General features: G+C 37.8%; 1 protein-coding gene across 1 annotated transcript in view; it reads left to right on the forward strand.

The window, feature by feature from the left end:
• thbs4b (thrombospondin 4b) overlaps nt 1-18,309 on the forward strand; it is a 37,695-nt gene extending 19,386 nt beyond the window's left edge. The window contains exons 9-22 of the mRNA XM_061733713.1: nt 4,907-4,984; nt 5,088-5,240; nt 5,349-5,453; nt 5,537-5,644; nt 7,029-7,188; nt 8,476-8,594; nt 9,923-9,975; nt 10,070-10,263; nt 11,758-11,936; nt 13,168-13,216; nt 13,304-13,500; nt 13,634-13,806; nt 15,120-15,259; nt 16,258-18,309. Of these exons, the coding sequence (XP_061589697.1) occupies nt 4,907-4,984; nt 5,088-5,240; nt 5,349-5,453; nt 5,537-5,644; nt 7,029-7,188; nt 8,476-8,594; nt 9,923-9,975; nt 10,070-10,263; nt 11,758-11,936; nt 13,168-13,216; nt 13,304-13,500; nt 13,634-13,806; nt 15,120-15,259; nt 16,258-16,316 (1,767 nt within the window). The 3' untranslated portion in view covers nt 16,317-18,309. The remainder of the gene's footprint in view (nt 1-4,906; nt 4,985-5,087; nt 5,241-5,348; nt 5,454-5,536; nt 5,645-7,028; nt 7,189-8,475; nt 8,595-9,922; nt 9,976-10,069; nt 10,264-11,757; nt 11,937-13,167; nt 13,217-13,303; nt 13,501-13,633; nt 13,807-15,119; nt 15,260-16,257) is intronic.
• The last annotated feature ends 211 nt before the right edge of the window (nt 18,310-18,520 follow it).

Here is an 18,520-nt window from a genome sequence, read left to right on the forward strand (position 1 = left end):
TACTTGAAACAGGTGAAAATTGTCAAATAAGTTATTTTTCTGGTGTTATTTTTCTGGTGATGACTCTAAATGTTGAAATAGCAGTAAAACCACATTCATTGATGAAATGACATAAGGGATGGAAAGGGGGGATGGCAGTTTTACAGGGGGGATGATTTTGACCGTTTTTATTTCAGGGGGGATGCCATCCCCCCTCATCTTCCCTCATCTTCCCTCAACTCGAGTACTGGTACTACCAGAGATAAAGGGAGGCCAGCCGCAAGTCTGATTGAGCTCTATTGGGATCCTTAACTGGCCGACACTCGGTTAATTGACCGTAGCAGTGGATCCAAGGGGTTAATCAATCTGGAAGGGTGCTTGGCTGGAGGAGTTGGCTCTTGGTTAGTGGCCAGAGCCTGTCCACCAGTTAGCACAAGTAACAGCCTTCAGCCGTTGGTGGAAGGAAATTGCTGCCTGCGGCTTGGTTACACTTCATCTGGAGACACTTCCAGGCTAACCCAAAGCCAGTCACAGCAGTCTTGGAGCACGATTCACACAAGCCATATTCTCTTTAAAATAAGAATGATTATGATCCCTTAGGTCTTTAACCCACAGCTCTGAATCCAGTTTGCCATATAAAAATGCATGCCCTCTACAGTACAAATCAGTCTATGGAGACTGAAAGTGTTTCTTGCACTTGGTAGTAAAAATAAATCTGTTTATTTCCGTTGTAAATCTGTGCATTTTACTGCCAGATTTACACAGCAGCAGCATATGAAGGGGGAGACGTCAGCCATTGCCAAAATAAATTGCGAGTCGTGGGTGGGGGGGGGGGGGGTAGGGTTGCCACCCGTCCCTTGAAATACGGAATTGTCCTTTATTTGAGGAAAAAATTTTGCGTCCCGTATTGAACTAATACGGGACGCGATTTGTACCGTATTTTCATTAACTTTTACACCATATTCTAGTTGAATTATTGAAATGAATGAACTTTTACACCATATTCTAGTTGAATTATTGAAATAAGTTAACTTTTACACCATATTCTAGTTGAATTATTGAAATGAATTAACTTTCACACCATATTCTAGTTGAATTATTGAAATAAGTTAATTTTTACACCATATTCTAGTTGAATTATTGAAATAAATTTACTTTTACACCATATTCTAGTTGAATTATTGAAATAAATTAACTTTTACACCATATTCTAGTTGAATTATTGAAATAAGTTAACTTTTACACCATATTCTTCACCTGTAGCTTTATTCTACATCTGGGCTGATGTGGACGTACGTAGCATAGGAGGCTATTTCAGTTGCTAGTATGGTTGTCTGTCTGTACAGTCATGCAAGTTCAATGCTATTAAAGCACTTTAAACTTTAAATCAAAGCATTTTGTTTTTTCATATAAAATAAACACATTTTTATTCAGTTTAGAAGTTTTGGGGCTTTTTTTTTTGGCTCCTGCGCTGCTGAAATCAGGGCGTCCCTTATTTCTATTTCTGAAAGGTGGCAACCCTAGGGGGGGGGGGGCGGTGAACTTTCCCCCTCATCGAGCCAGGCGTCAATTTTCATGGAGGCCGGTGTTCTGCCAATCCTTGCTCCCTGCCGAGAAATGCTACTTTGTGGTTCTGCGCATGCGCACAGTCGATTTTCAAAGTTTGCATCATTTCTTGCACAATGTAAAATTGATAATATGGGATGTTGAGTATTTGATCCTTCAAAATACACTTACCCATGGCATGAATTGCATTACACTTTGTGAACATTATACGATAAAGAGAAAAAAAAACAATTCTATGGCTTTATTTGATATTCATTCATTCATTCGCCTTTATTTAACCAGGCAGGTCATTAAGAACAAGATCTTATTTACAATAACGGCCTGACAAGCGACAAGGACCACTTGGGGGAAAAGGAAGTGGGCTAGGGAGTAAAACACGGTAAAATTGTAGCTCTACAAAGGTAGAAAACCATTAGGTAGCATTTTTTGGCAAAGCAGCAGAAATTGGCAGAACACCGGTCAAAGACCTCTAGCGACTTTTTGGGGGAGGTGTGGTTTAAAAAAAAAAGCGCTTCGCGGCATATGTTGCAACTTTTTTAGGCCTCATTTGAGACTTTTGCAGATTATAATGTGGAAGCACGTACCGTTTGGTTTTCACCTGTTTCCCCGCGGGGAGCGGGTGCATCTGTGAGCCGCTCCCCGCACCAAAGCACTCTCGGGGCGGCCCAGTGCTCAAGCAGCAGCCGCTCCCGGCTCCAGCCAGAGCTGCCACCGCCTGCTGATCCTGTACTGGCCTGGAGCTATTAAATAATAATTATTATTTATTTATTCATTCTTTTGTTTATACAGATTGGTCTCATTTAGACAGAGGTGTCAAGTAACGAAGTACAAATACTTCGTTACCTTACTTAAGTAGAAATTTTGGTTATCTATACTTCACTGGAGTAATTCTTTTTCAGACGACTTTTTACTTTTACTCCTTACATTTTCACGCAATTATCTGTACTTTTTACTGCTTACATTTTAAAAACAGCCTCGTTACTCTATTTCATTTCGGCCTTTAAAAAAAACTATCCAGTTAAATTGCTCCATCCGGATAGAGTGAATTTGGTTGTGGTTGTTTCAGATGTTCTTGTCCAGTTTTGTTCTTACATCCGTTCCCTCAGATTCCTGCAACTAAACTTGGATGTACATTCCAATAAAGGTTAGGATAAATGATAACATGCCTCTGAAGTTTGACTTTTTGCACCATTACAATACTTATAGGCAACTAGTCATCATATCTCCTGCTCTCTGAAACCCATGTTAATGCTCAATAGTACACATATATGGTTCTTTAATATATTTGCATTATACTAAGATGCATTCATTTTCAATGGCTTTTTCCCCCCTTACATTACTCTTACTTTTATACTTTAAGTAGTTTTGAAACCAGTACTTTTATACTTTTACTTCAGTAAAAAACTTGAGTTGATACTTCAACTTCTACAGGAGTATTTTTAAACTCTAGTATCTATACTTCTACCTGAGTAATGAATGTGAATACTTTTGACACCTCTGCATTTAGACAAGGAATATCATTTTCAAGAAATACCTGTTTTACACAATAAAACATTACAATAAATAAATAATTAATTTAAAAAAAATTGTATAAAACTGTGCAAAGTTCCTCAAGATCAAGTATTGCATAGAAATCATCAATACGATTGAAAGTACATGCAGAAATTGATTTAGAACAGTAGTTTATTAATATATTATTCTAATTAATGAAGTTATCATAATTATTCAGTGGCACTGGCCTACGGTCAGGTGACAAAAAATAAGTTAATTAGTAGTTCAAAACACATTTTAACTCCCTTTTTATCTCTTCAACCACTTTCTCTTGCGGCATCCATACAATTACATACACAAAATAGGCGATGAAGTCATTCAGCGTCTACTACCATCTTTTAGGACAACCTCCTTTCTGAGGAGTTGGCAACACTGATGATGAAGTACCCCCTCTGATCCAACATCCTATCGCACAATGAACACAGTACTACAACAATTTCTTAGAATATCATAATATAACAATAGTTAAAAAAAAAAAACAAGAAAACCTACAGGATGGATAATAGTCTAATGAGTTGGTTATCCAGTCAACAAACAGCAAACACCAGTAACTCCAGCTGAGGTAGCGGTGAGATAAGGAGAGAAAGCTCAAAGTTTAAAGCTGTCATGTTTCACCTCTTCATAATCAAATTTACCCTTTAGTTAGTAACGTGAGAATGTATCTGGTAGTTTTATAACATCCTATGTGCTCATAGTTCTGATTGCCCTTGACCAGGGGTCGGCAACCCAAAATGTTGAAAGAGCCATATTGGACCAAAAACACAAAAAACGAATATGTCTGGAGCCGCAATGAATGAAAAATGAAAAGTCTTGTATCAGCCTTAGAATGAAGACAACACATGCTGCATTTTTCTATATTAGTTATAACTTGGGGAAGATTTTTTTTTCATTATGCACTTCGAGAAAAAAGTCGAAATGTCGAGAAAAAAGGCGAAATGTCAAGATTAATTTTGAAGTACAATCTTGAGAAAAAAGTCGAAATGTCAAGAAAAAAGTCGAAATGTTGAGAAAAAAGTCAAAATTTAGAGAAAAAAGTCAAAATGTCTAGGAAATAGTCAAAATTTAGAGAAAAAAGTCAAAATGTTGAGGAAATAGTCAAAATTTCGAGAAAAAAGTCGAAATTTAGAGAAAAAAGTCAAAATGTAGAGCAAAAAGTCAAAATGTCAAGATTAATGTTGAAGTACAATCTCGAGAAAAAAGACGAAATGTTGAGAAAAAAGTCAAAAATTTTGAGGAAAAAAGTCAAAATTTTGGGAAAAAAGTCGAAATGTCAAGAAAAAAGTCAAAATGTTGAGAAAAAAGCTGGAATGTCGAGAAAAAAGTCGAAATGTCGAGAAAAATGTCAAAATGTTGAGAAAAAAGCTGGAATGTCAAGAAAAAAGTCAAAATGTTGAGAAAAAAGCTGGAATGTCGAGAAAAAAGTCGAAATGTCGAGAAAAAAGTCAAAATTTCGAGAAAAAAGTTAAAAAGTCGAAATGTCGAGATTAAAAAGAAGAAAGAAAAAAAGAGAAATAAAGGAAAAAAAGAAGAAAAAAGGAAAAAAAGAAAAAAAAAAGAAAAAATGAAGAAAAAAAGGAAGAAAAAAAAAGGTCAAACATTTTTGAAAAAGCTCCAGGAGCCACTAGGGCGGCGCTAAAGAGCCGCATGCGGCTCTAGAGCCGCGGGTTGCCGACCCCTGCCCTTGACTATAACTGAATATAGATATGTTCACATTTATTTGTTGTTTTTTTACGTAGAAATTGACTTTTTTTTAAAAGAAAATGCCACAAAGAAAGCATCCTAACTGTTGTTTGTCATTTGCTTAACTCAGGTCTGTGATGACGTTGATGAGTGTAAAGGACCCGACAACGGAGGCTGTGCTGCAAATTCAGCCTGTCACAACTCAGTGGTAAGAAAAGCGCAGCGGCATCACATGGTCCATGGAGGACATTCACTTCACGGGTTTGGCTGTTTAAGGGTGGCCACTTACAGCCGTCCTGATTCTCCCCCAGGGCTCCTTCCACTGTGGCAGTTGTAAGTCCGGCTTCACAGGAGATCAGGCGAAAGGCTGTAAACCAGAAATCAGCTGTGGGAACAGCCTGACCAACCCCTGTGATATTAACGCCCTGTGTATTCCAGAAAGAGATGGGTCCATCACTTGTCAGGTAGGATTTCACACCTCTCACACACTCTTCACTATGAGTTCTGTCTATTCACACATTTTTTCGGGGACCGTGTGCACTCCCTATAAGGTGTTTAATTTGTCTTGTCAGTGTGGAATTGGCTGGGCTGGCAATGGATACCTTTGCGGGAAGGACACAGACATTGATGGATATCCTGATGAGAAACTCAAATGTAAAGATCCAAGCTGCAGAAAGGTAAGAAATAAAATACTCCGCCACGGCAGCTTTGATGCGATGCAAAGGAGTTTTCTAATTGTCTCGGTGTCATGTCTCTGCAGGATAATTGCATATATGTTCCTAATTCTGGTCAAGAAGACGCTGACAGAGATGGCCAAGGTAATGCCTGTGATGACGATGCAGATGGTGATGGTATTCTCAATGAGCAGGTTGGTGGAAATATCTATATAAAAACACAAAGTGCAACTAATGATTGTTTTCATCACCGGCCTATCTGGATATCTTTTCTTAAAAGATAAGGTCAAAAAAATATGAGAAAAACAGTTGAAAATGCTTGTCCAGGGAGTTTAATTCACTTAGGGCCCGATTTACTAAGATCCTAAATAAAGAGTACTAAATTGCGTGTGCACTGAAAAAGTTTGCGCGTGCTGTTGTTGTGTGTTTTGCGGGTGATCAACTAAGATTGCGTGCGCAATTGATAACAGGTGCAAACAGCAGTATTTAAATAAGGTGTTGCGCGTCTTACGGTTTGCGGCGCAAACTTTGTGCCATGGAGAGTCTGGATGGAAAGCAGGATATAGTTGCAAGCGCAAAATTAAATTTGACGAGTTGGAGTTAGAGATATTAGTGGAAGAGGCAAATTGTTGTGCCGTATTCAGCACCCCTGCTGTGAAAAGCACCCCCTCGTATATTCAATGATAAGTAGACCAAGAAAAAAAACAACACACTGACACTTCAATATATTTATATATACACACTCACACAAACACATACTTAGGAGTTTATATTATATATATTTACAAATATTATGGAAGACAACACAGTAAGCAGGCTATTAATTAATGACATCAATAACCATTTACCCGATTTTTGTTACTGTGATTGTGGGAAAGTATGACTATTGTGGAATCCATGAGCGCATTTAAACATGAATCATTAACACAAAACTGGACGCTAAACAGAACGTGACACGGAATGAGAATATCATTTTTGTCAGACGAGGGGGTGCTTTTCACGGCAGGGGTGCTGAATACGGCACAACACCGGACCGGGGTATGACAACTGCAGAACAATAAGAAACACTTTTTTCTCCATGAAAACACGTGATTTATTCATCATCACAAATAAAAAAATGAATGTGCCTCCTGTGGCAACCTTTTGCTGAATAATACTCGATTTAACATTCAAATAAAATGTTTCTCCTTTTGCATGTGGAGATTAGCACCTTCCTTTCAAACGTATTAAATACAGACACAATCACAATCCCCGCAAAAACTTTCAGGCTTGGTAAATCTCATTGCGCGTGGTAAATGGATCAATTTGCATCTTTCCCTCCCAGTATTTAGCGATTTCTGGCGGGTACGCCCCATATTGATTATTCATCAGGGCAAAAGTACTAAATGAATTGCGTGTACTATTTTGCTCATTTGAGAGACGCAGTCCTCTTTGCACGCTGTTAGTAGATCAGCTGGCACATTGGTTTGCGGGTGCTGTCAAGTTTGCACACGTTTTTACGCACGCAAACCTTTAGTAAATCAGGCCCTAATACGCAAGACGATAATGATTACGATGTGAATGGTTTGTCTGTCTCAGGACAACTGCCCACTGAAGCCAAACGTGGACCAGAGGAACAGTGACAAAGACAGCCATGGCGACGCTTGTGACAATTGTCGCGTGGTGGAGAACCCTGACCAAAGGGACACTGACAGCGACGGCAAAGGTGACGCCTGCGATGACGACATGGATGGAGATGGTACGGAAGAAAAATTACATCACGCCTGTTATATAAGCAGCTTCCCTGAAGGCTTTCACTGTTATGACTTCTGATTCTGCTTCCTCCTTCATGTCTCCACACCACTCTCACAGCAAATTATACAAAAGTAATGCAGGAAGAGTTTACACTTAGTTGCACATATCTCAAAGTTGTGTTGCTCAAATGCATCACTTATAGTTTGGTTTTATAAGCCAGCTAAGGCAGAACACAACTCCAGAAAAAGAAAAAAAAAGCTTAGAGCAGTCTGACTCCAGAGCAAACACGAGCTTTGATCATCCACCAGTATGATTACACCTCAAAAACCCCCACAGGAGACAAGATAGTTTCTCTTCCGCTGCTGTTTGTGCTGCTTGACCTTTGTATTTTTGGTATAGTTGCTGCCTCCTTGTGATGAATAAAAATACCATCGTGACGGAAACTAGTTTCACTTACATATACAGTGCAACAGTGCGCCCTAGTGGCGAGGTTAAGCATAACAGGCTGAGACGACACGGTCCATCAAACCGCAGTGTATTGCTCGATTATATAAAGAATATTTATTTCAACAAGCATACTTATTTGGTTTAGAGGCTACATATACTGAAACAAAACTTCATCTGCTCATGTATTTCTGACTTGTTTGTTAAGCTGAGCAAGTCTAAATGCGGTGGATGTATGGAATAAATTAGATATAGATTTGAAATTATGTAGAACTTTAACTTTATTTAAAAAAACATTGAAAAGAAGGATGATTTCCTTATATTAAATTAATGAGTGGCTTGATGTTGATTTGGGTATTTATTTAATTGGTGATTTGCTTTGATTTTTTAAGGATGATGGTAACATGTAGACTGCACCTTTATTTTAAAAATCTTTTTTATTTTTTGAGGAATGTTTGTTATCCCTACAGAGGCAATTTGTTTTACGGGCAGTCTTTCTCTTACTTTTTGCTTTTATTTCATTAATTTAATTAATCTTTTTGAGGGTAGGCAAATAATAAGCTTTGCTTCAGCCTACCCCTTTTTCGGTCTAGATGTTATTTGTTTATTTGTATACTGGAAACTTTTTTATTATGTTTTCTTTGAACAATTGAACGTTTTCTTGTTGTCAGTTTTATTCTTGGTTTTTTATTTATTTTTTTTGTGTCATGACCGAAAATAAACTAAACTAAACTAAAAAAAAAAAAAAAAAAAAAAACTAAATGAAACAAATTGACCTAAGTGAGGAGAGAAGGACAGAGTGTTGCACAGTGACACTAATAATCTCACCTGGGTGGTTGGTGGGCAGGTCTGAAGAACTTCCTTGACAACTGTCAGCGTGTCCAGAACCGAGACCAGCTGGACCGGGATGGAGACGGAGTGGGAGATGCTTGCGACAGCTGCCCCGACATCCCCAACCCAAACCAGGTCACTCAACAGTTTTTTGGATATAAAAATTGAATTTGTACTTTAGTTAGTCACAGTTTCTCTGCTACATTGAAGCAATGGAAATATTGTTGCGATAGAAAATCAGCATTATAGTCACTATAACAAATCTTCACAAAAGACTGAAGCCTTTCTGACTCTGCTTTTTTTTTTTTATCAATTTGTTCAGTATATTTAAGTATTTTGGCTCTGAATCCTGCAGATAATACTGCACTTTCCACAAAAGAACTAAATGCAACATCTTGCTGTAAATATATATAGACAATATATGATTACTGGAATCCTAAAACATGCTTTAATTGTGATCAAAAGACATGAAAAGGCACTGAAACACTGCCATTCAAATAGTATTCTGAAGTGACTCTAGGTCAGGGGTCGGCAACCCGCGGCTCCAGAGCCGCATGCGGCTCTTTAGCACCGCCCTAGTGGCTCCTGGAGATTTTTCAAAAATGTTTGACCTTTTTTTTCCTTCTTTTTTTATTTTTTTTCCTTTTTTATTTTTTCTTCTTCTTTTTTTTCTTTTCCTTCTTTTTTTCCTCTTATTTCTTCCTTTTTCCTATTTTAATCTCGACATTTCGACTTTTTTTCTTGACATTTCGACTTTTTTCTTGACATTTCGACTTTTTTTCCTCAAAATTTTGACTTTTTTCCTCAAAATTTTGACTTTTTTCCTCAAAATTTTGACTTTTTTCTCGACATTTCGACATTTTTCCTCAAAATTTTGACTTTTTTCCTCAAAATTTTTACTTTTTTCTCAACATTTCGTCTTTTTTCTCGAGATTGTACTTCAACATTAATCTTGACATTTTGACTTTTTGCTGACTTTTTTTCCTCAAAATTTTGACTTTTTTCCTCCAAATTTTGACTTTTTTCTCGACATTTCGACATTTTTCCTAAAAATTTTGACTTTTTTCCTCAACATTTTGACTTTTTTCTGGAAAATTTTGACTATTTCCTCAACATTTTGACTTTTTTCTCGAAATTTTGACTTTTTTCTCGACATTTCTACTTTTTTCTCGACATTCCGCCTTTTGCCTTCATTCTAAGGCTTATACAAGACTTTTCTTTTTTTTTTGCGGCTCCAGACCTATTTGTATTTTGTGTTTTTGGTCCAATATGGCTCTTTCAACATTTTGGGTTGCCGACCCCTGCTCTAGGTGTATAGTAGATGCTTGTAATCTCCTAACAGATTATTCATAAGGAAACACTTTTAGTAAGCCGTCTCCTGTGAATATTTTCACTTTAACATCTTAGATTTCGCCCTTTAACAACTTCTTTTCACAGTGTTGTACCATCTGCTCTGTTTTCAGTCTGATATTGATAATGACCTGGTTGGAGACTCCTGTGACACAAACCAAGACAGGTAATAACATGCTGTGCTGTTTACCTGAAGTCCTAGTGAGTGCGTGTGTTTTGTTTTTAATAATCTGGTACGGCTGTGCCGCTTCCCCCTGAAGTGATGGAGATGGTCACCAGGATACCAAGGACAACTGTCCGCTCGTGATCAACAGCTCCCAGCTGGACACCGACAAAGACGGGATGGGAGACGAGTGCGACGATGACGACGACAATGACGGGATTCCTGACTTTTTACCACCGGGGCCAGATAACTGTCGGCTGGTGCCAAACCCGGACCAGACTGATGACAACAGTGAGTCTGAACAAACGCAGCATCCCACTCTCAACATCCGGTGATGCACGAGTCTCTGTGCTCCCATCCCACAGATCAAGCTCTGGCAACCTTGAGCAGATTAAGTGACAATTTAGGGGGGGTGGGTGGCTAATAGCCCAATTTTTCGTGCTTGAATTCGTTTGACAATTTTATGAGTCAGCGTGACATTATTTGAGTTAAATGGGCTCTGAAATAAATGAGGTGTCATTTCAATCAACTGGGTCAACAGCTTTTTTTTTTGTTGGCAACGTTTAATAATGCAGAGTAGACAAAGACTTTGAAATGTCACAAGGATGCGTGTTAGAGTTGTGCATCCTGCTCGTTTACCCCGCTATTTGTTGGGTCTGAAGGAGAGCAGGCCTTGCAGGAAAACAATAGGTCTAAAACGATTCAAAGGAATTTTAATTAAACTATAAACCAAAACATAACAACTTCATTATATTGCCACATGGACTATCAAGGTAACAATTGTTGGACATTTTGGGGGGATCGTGAATCTGAATACCAGGTTTGGTGTTTGGACAATATGTAGTTGTGATATTCCATTGCTTTAATGCGAGAGAAAATGTAGAGCATCATAACCATGATTATTACAGCTCAAACCCTTGTAGTTCATCATCATCATCATTAGGGGTGGGTATTGCAAAGGACCTCACGATACGATACGCATCACGATACTTGAGCCACGATACGATACACATTGCGATATCCCGATTATGCGATATCCCGATTATTATATTCTACATAGTTCACCGAAATTTTAAAAATGCATTACACATCTTAAAATCCAAGTTGTATATATGTACATCAGATGATAGTGATGGATCTTAAAATCCGAGTTGCACGTTCATCAGATTATAGTGACAATTCATGGGACAAACTGAGTCAAAACAATGTTTTATTATAACTATACAAGCTAAAGTTACAACATATTTGTATATGTTTTTCATATTATTTACATCATATGAAATTAACATTAAATTTAGTATGAGGTTGCTTTAATTATGTGGGAAATGATAATAAACACAAGAAAGATGGTACTAAAACCAAGGACAGGCACAGTGATCAGTCAGTATAGATATAAATCCATAAATAAATAAACCTCTGTCCATTATTTTTCATTTTTTAAGGACAGGCAATTGTGTTATATAAAAAATAAATTATAAAATGAAATAAAACGTGAAATAAAACCTGAGCTCAGTGCAGGGCCCTCCCCAGGGTTGGTAGAGAGTGGCAATGCCCAGGACTGTCACTTAGGTAGGAGCACTGGGTGATATAATGGGGAAAAAGATCGGGGATAAAAAAAATAAAAAATAAAAAAAAAAATAATAAAAAATAAAATAAAAAAAATCGATATTCAAATTTTTAATATCGATATTGAATCGGCTGGAAAAGTATCGCGATATATTGCCATATCGATATTTTTGCCCACCCCTAATCATCATCAGTTCAACCCTTTTTGTCATTCATCAGATGATGGTCTGGGAGATGTGTGCGAGTCCGACTTTGACCAGGATAAAGTGATTGACAGGATCGACAACTGTCCTGAGAACGCAGAGATAACCCTGACCGACTTCAGGGCCTATCAGACGGTGGTGCTGGACCCCGAGGGCGATGCCCAGATTGACCCCAACTGGGTTGTTCTGAACCAGGTACTATCATCGGCTGATGTACAGGGTTATGTGTGTGCGTGCATCAAATGATAACATACATTGTGAAAGAAGTGACATGTATAGCTTAGGGATGTGCAAACAAGGGTACCTCACGATTCGATTCGATTTTGATTATTGGAGCTTCGATTCTTCGATTCTTCGATTATAACGATTGTCGATTCGATTCGATTATTGGTGCCACGATTCTTCGATTATTGTGATTTTTAATGCTTTTTTCCATACAAGATTGATTTTGTCTTCATCTGTGGCTACATTTGTAAATAAATAGCCAATCAATTAACTCAGTTCCTCTAACAACACTCATTAAGTAAATAACAAGGTTTTTTGAACATTTGACATGTATTTTTCAAAGACACAAAATAATTTATTTTATGACTATGTAAACATTTGCTCTTTGACTTACTTAACTGTGACCAGGGAAAGCTGCACTTGCATGAGAGCGCCCTCTATAGGCGGAAAACACTGAAAACGGTCAAGCCCTGGATTTAATGAGTTCATTAATTCAAGTAAACAAGATATGTACTTCCATCAAATTTATTTAGTGTAAACATATCTGCCATATTTCAAGTGAACAATAAGAAATGTGCATTCTTGAAAATGAAATGATTCAGCAGCTTATTCAGTCTGGAATCTGGATAGGATAATTTTTTTTAATTAATCGATTCCAAATCGTCACGTGACGCATCGCGAGGCATCGACACATCGATGAATTGCACCCACCTCTAATGTACAGGGTTATGTGTGTGCGTGCATCAAATGATAACATAGATTGTGAAAGAAGTGACATGTATAGCTCCCTGCTCATTACAGTGCGTCTTGTTTTGTTGTTTTTACGGCCCTTGGTCACAGTTACTGCTCTTCGTGCATAGTTTTGGCCCCAAAAGGCAGCTGTTTTATATAAAAAAGCTCCAAAACTCTTCCGACGGTATCGGTTCACTTTGTAGCTGGCGAACAAAGTGGAGGATTTAGCGGGTGGAGAGTCAGATATTTCCCTCAGGAAACCAGAGAAACAGATAAAAGCAGTGTGAAGGCTGAACTTTATTCACTTCCAGGCGGAATATACAAGTCTGTATAAAGGGGAGGTGCAAATAACTGTAAAATGTATAAATATGGCAGTCTTTGCAGAGGTGATGCTTTGGTTGATGATGAGGAGGTTTAGAGCATTCAGTATCAATAAAGCTCAAAATCTATACTTTTTTTTTCCAAACAGGGAATGGAAATAGTTCAGACCATGAATAGTGATCCAGGACTTGCTGTTGGTAAGATCTGCATCTCCTAAGGATACAGAAACCGCAGTTTAACAGTTTAAATGCATGTAATGGACTGACTCCCCCCTCTGATGTCAGGCTACACGGCTTTCAGCGGGGTGGACTTTGAGGGGACCTTTCACGTGAACACAGTTACAGACGACGACTACGCCGGCTTCATCTTCGGCTACCAAGATTCATCCTCTTTTTACGTAGTGATGTGGAAGCAGACCGAGCAAACCTACTGGCAGGCGACGCCCTTCAGAGCCGTGGCCGAGCCCGGCATTCAGCTCAAGGTGACGATGCAGCCGGACGTTCAGCCTCATCCCACCTTCTTCTGCTTCTTTTCTGAGAAACCTTTGCTTTTTCCCCGTTTGCAATCTGCGTACACCTCGACCTCTCACTCTGCTGCGTTTCTCTGCTTACCAGGCTGTCAAGTCTAAATCTGGCCCAGGGGAGCACTTGAGGAACTCACTGTGGCACACGGGAGACACCAACGACCAGGTGCGCCTGCTGTGGAAGGACCCAAGAAATGTGGGCTGGAAGGACAAGGTGTCCTACCGCTGGTACCTGCAGCACCGCCCACAGGTTGGATACATCAGGTATGACGAGCATGGTTTAGATCAGGGGTCGGCAACCCGTGGCTCCAGAGCCACATGCGGCTCTTTAGCGCCGCCCTGGTGGCTCCTGGAGCTTTTTCAAAAATGTTTGTTCTTTTTTTTTTTTCTTCTTTTTTTCCTCTTTTTTTCCTTTTTTTCTTCTTTTTTTCTTTTTTCTACTTTTTTTTTCCTTTTCTCAACGACTTTTTTCTCGAAATTTTGACTTTTTTCTCGACATTTCAACTTTTTTCTCGACATTTCGACTTTTTTCTCAACATTTAGATTTTTTTTCTCGAAATTTTGACTTTTTTCTCAACATTTCGACTTTTTTCTCGACATTTTTACTTTTTTCTCGAAGTTGGCCCTGTTGGCTCCTGGAGCTTTTTCAAAAATGTTTATTCTTTTTTTTTTTCCTTTTTTCCTCTTTTTTTCCTTTCTTTCTTCTTTTTTTCTTTTTTCTTCTTTTTTTTCCTTTTCTCAACATTTCGACTTTTTTCTCGAAATTTTGACTTTTCTCGACATTTGGTCTTTTTTCTCGACATTTCGACTTTTTTCTCAAATTTTGACTTTTTTCTCGAAATTTTGACTTTTTTCTGGACATTTCGACTTTTTTCTCAACATTTCGATTTTTTTCTCGAAATTTTGACTTTTTTCTGGACATTTTGACTTTTTTCTCGACATTTCGACTTTTTTCTCGACATTTTTACTTTTTTCTCGAAGTGCATAATGAAAAAAAAATCTTCCCTTCTTTTTTCTTCTTTTTTTTCCTTTTCTCAACATTTCGACTTTTTTCTCGAAATTTTGACTTTTCTCGACATTTGGTCTTTTTTCTCGACATTTCGACTTTTTTCTCAACATTTCGACTTTTTTCTCGAAATTTTGACTTTTTTCTCGACATTTCGACTTTTTTCTCGACATTTTGACTTTTTTCTCAACATTTCGACTTTTTTCTCAACATTTCGATTTTTTTCTCGACATTTTTACTTTTTTCTCAGCATTCGACTTTTTTCTCGACATTTTTACTTTTTTCTCGAAGTGCATAATGAAAAAAAAATGTGCCCCCAGTTCTAACTAATATAGATAAATGCAGCATGTGTTGCCTTCATTCTAAGGCTTATACAAGACTTTTCATTTTTTGCGGCTCCAGACATATTTGTTTTTTATGTTTTTGGTCCAATATGGCTCTTTCAACATTTTGGGTTGCCGACCCCTGGTTTAGATATTTGAAGAAGCGCTCATTTTTTCCCCTTTTATCTCGTATTAATCCAAAAGAGAGGTTTTAAATGTGTCATAAGCCATTTTTGTTATTTCCCCAGGGCCCGGTTTTATGAAGGAACTGAGCTGGTTGCAGACTCTGGCGTCACCATCGACACAACCATGAGAGGAGGACGACTTGGCGTGTTCTGTTTCTCGCAAGAAAACATCATCTGGTCCAATCTGAAATACCGCTGCAACGGTACGCAAGTGCACTTCATTACGTGCTTTATTTATTTATTTATTTCGATCATGTGCTCAATATGGTACACTCATTCATAACATGTCGTGTAATCATTTGGATCGAAAAGGAATAGGCTGAAGCTCTGAGCTTATAAATGCCTACCCTTTAACCTTCACATTGTTATTATTTACACTTTCTATAACAAATGCTTTCTAGCATTTGTTACAATACAAAAAAAATATATGTAACAACAAAGAACCAGTAAGAAAAGAAAAAGGAAAAATAAATAATAAATAGTCCCGATTAAAACAAGGACAAAAAGATCAGTAATTATTACCTGCATAATTCCATAATTCTCTCTCTTGCATCTTATCCTTTAATCTTGTTGGTATTTACCAATCATGGTCTTTTTTAAACTATTTTTAAACTGTATGATGTTTTTACTTTGTTTAAGATTATCTGGCAAGCTATTCCACAACTTAACCCCTGTAACTGAAATACACATACTTTTAAGTGTTGTTTTAACTGTTGGTTGTTTGAGATTATGTTCCCCCCTTAACTCATATTCATCTCTATCCTTAAACAGTTTTTGTATGTTGCAGGGGATTGAATTATTATTTGCTTTGTATATTATCTGTGCCGTTTTAAATTCAACTAAGTCAGTCAATTTTAGTGCGTTTAATTTCCAGAACAAAACATTTGTGTGATGATAAAATCCTACATTATTTACGATTCTTATTGCTTTTTTTTGCATTTTGCTTAATTATCTGTATTTCCTAATCCGAACAAACGGCAGAGGGTCTTTATTTACTTTAAGTCTGTTTCACTTCTGTCCACAAATCTTCAGCACTCAGCTCAGTAGTCTCAACATATCTCCCTCCGTGGCCTCTGCCCTTTGCGTCTGAGACATTATTGTTTCATCTTGCTGCACAGCTCTGCGAAGGGAATTAGTTTGACCTCAGGTTTTAGATTTGCCGCTGTCTTCTGTCGTAATACCTGCCCTGTCACTTCCACAGACACCATCCCAGAGGATTTCCAGGAGTTCAGCACTCAGCACGCTGCCGACTCAATCTAACAGGAAGACAGACGTAGATGAAGCCCAGTCTCCAAAGAATGCGTCTGTGTGTGGAAGAGCGCGTGACCGTTGGACTGTTTCCAGTGTGTGTGTATTGACATGTACAGTTTCTAAACCTTTAAGACCACAATCCTTGTACTGTATGTACAGACTAACATGTCCTTTCACTCAAAATGTACGCTCTCTTAAAAAAATAGTCCCTGAATGACTTCAGCTGAGTTTGTTGCGCTGAATCTTATAAGTTATAATGAATTTTAGCTGCAAAAAAAATTAAAGAAATAGGAGAAAAAGCAAACACGGCTTGTGGTTTACACAATATGAATCAGGCATCAAGGGAAGAGGGACATGCTCCAACAAATTCTCAAAAAATATGGAAAATACCATGACATTTAAGAATAAAAGCTTCTGTTCAAAGTTTGAGCCACCTACGTTTATGGGGCTTTATCAGGAAATACAGGAATGTCTCCTGCCAGGGGCGAAAATCCCGTTTCATAGTTGGGGGGGACAATAAACAGTAAAATTTTAGAGAATAAATCCAGTGGGGACAAGGAATAAAAGTTTTAGCCTTCCTTTAATACAGCATTTTGACATTTTCATCTCTATCTCGCAAACAGGCAGAAGACCTTTCTTAGAGTAATACAAAACAATGGTATTAGGTGGAAGGTGCAATAATACAGCACATCTGACATAATACACTGCAAAAACCCAAAATCTTAACAAGAATATCTGTCTTATTTCTAGTTAAAATGTCTCATTTTTAGTTAAAAAAAATCTAATTACACTTAAAAGAAGACTCATCACTGGAAAAAGATGGACAAGATTTTTTTGCTTGTAATGAGAAGATAAATCTTGTTCCACTGGCAGATTTTTCTACTTATTTCAAGTGAAAATTTACTTGAAACAGGTGAAAATTGTTGTTTTTTTCCAGTGATGAGATGAGATTTTGTTTTAAGTGTAATGAGATTTTACTGTTTATTATTATTTTCGATTTCGGTTTCGGCCACAAATTTTCATTTTGGTGCATCACTACTAAATACTACTGCATTGTTCCAAAATTATTAATTCTGTCTCAAATTATTCTAGGGGGGGACAGCTTTACTAATGGGGGCGACTTGTCCCCCCTGTCCCCCCCGGGATTTTCGCCCCTGTCTCCTGCTGATGACAGCAGGAGACATTCAAAAGCCTCTTTGCTTAACCCTCCAGATTACCTACAAGAATTTACAATACTATAACTCTTTCATCACACAAATGAAGCAGAAACCATAACAATGAATTATTGAACCTTCTGCAGCATCCCATCATCATACTCCTCTCAAACTTCTGCTTTGTAATTATTGCAACACATGGAAACCTTTAGTTTTGGAAGCTCAAGTTTACCTTCTTTGTCATCGGTTGTTTTGAGCTCTGTTTTCTTCTGCTGTAAAACTTGGAGGTCATTATTCTCTCAGCCCCCTTACACGTACAATTTCACAGCGAACCGAGGTCTGTGTGATTAAACATTTCCAGACTATTACATGTAAGTGTATTTAATTGTCTGCACCGTCTCGCTCATTTCCTTGTTTTTCTGCTTCACATCTAAAGTAAACAAATGGATTTCTAAATGTTTCCAAATGAGCTCAAAAGGAACAAAGCATCACATTAAACACAGTAGCTTTACAGATGAATACCATTTTAATATTTTAACTCAACTGTAATACCATGAACATGCTTATACTTTGGAGCCACATCCAAAACATTTTCGTATCATCCTGGTCTCATCGTGTTTTGCTATTTTTATAGAAAAGGATCAACAAGTTTCTAAAGTTTTGACTCAATTAACTTGGAGCTCAGTGCAATGTTTCTCCTTCATTTGAGCCTTAAGACCATGTTTGTTACATATCTATCTAATTGTGAACATGGTCAGAATAAAGATTAAATACATCCAAATATGTACCAATTGTGATAACAAAGGTTAAAACTTTCAGTATTAAAGCAAAGGTTTTTCACATTAAAAGATCCGTTTCAATATCATTTGAGTGAATATTTCTTTACTCTGAGGATACTTACTTTATCTGTCGAGGTCTTCTATCACTTCTTTGGACCTCTGGTTGACTTTTCACATAGCAGCATATTGTTTTATGGTAGGACGATGGGCCCCACACAGCCCTCCACCTTTTATAATACATCCATGCCCTCCACCCATCACTCTAGATCAGGGGTCGGCA

Source organism: Cololabis saira, chromosome 11 (assembly GCF_033807715.1).
Source record: "Cololabis saira isolate AMF1-May2022 chromosome 11, fColSai1.1, whole genome shotgun sequence".
Taxonomy (NCBI): domain Eukaryota; kingdom Metazoa; phylum Chordata; class Actinopteri; order Beloniformes; family Belonidae; genus Cololabis; species Cololabis saira.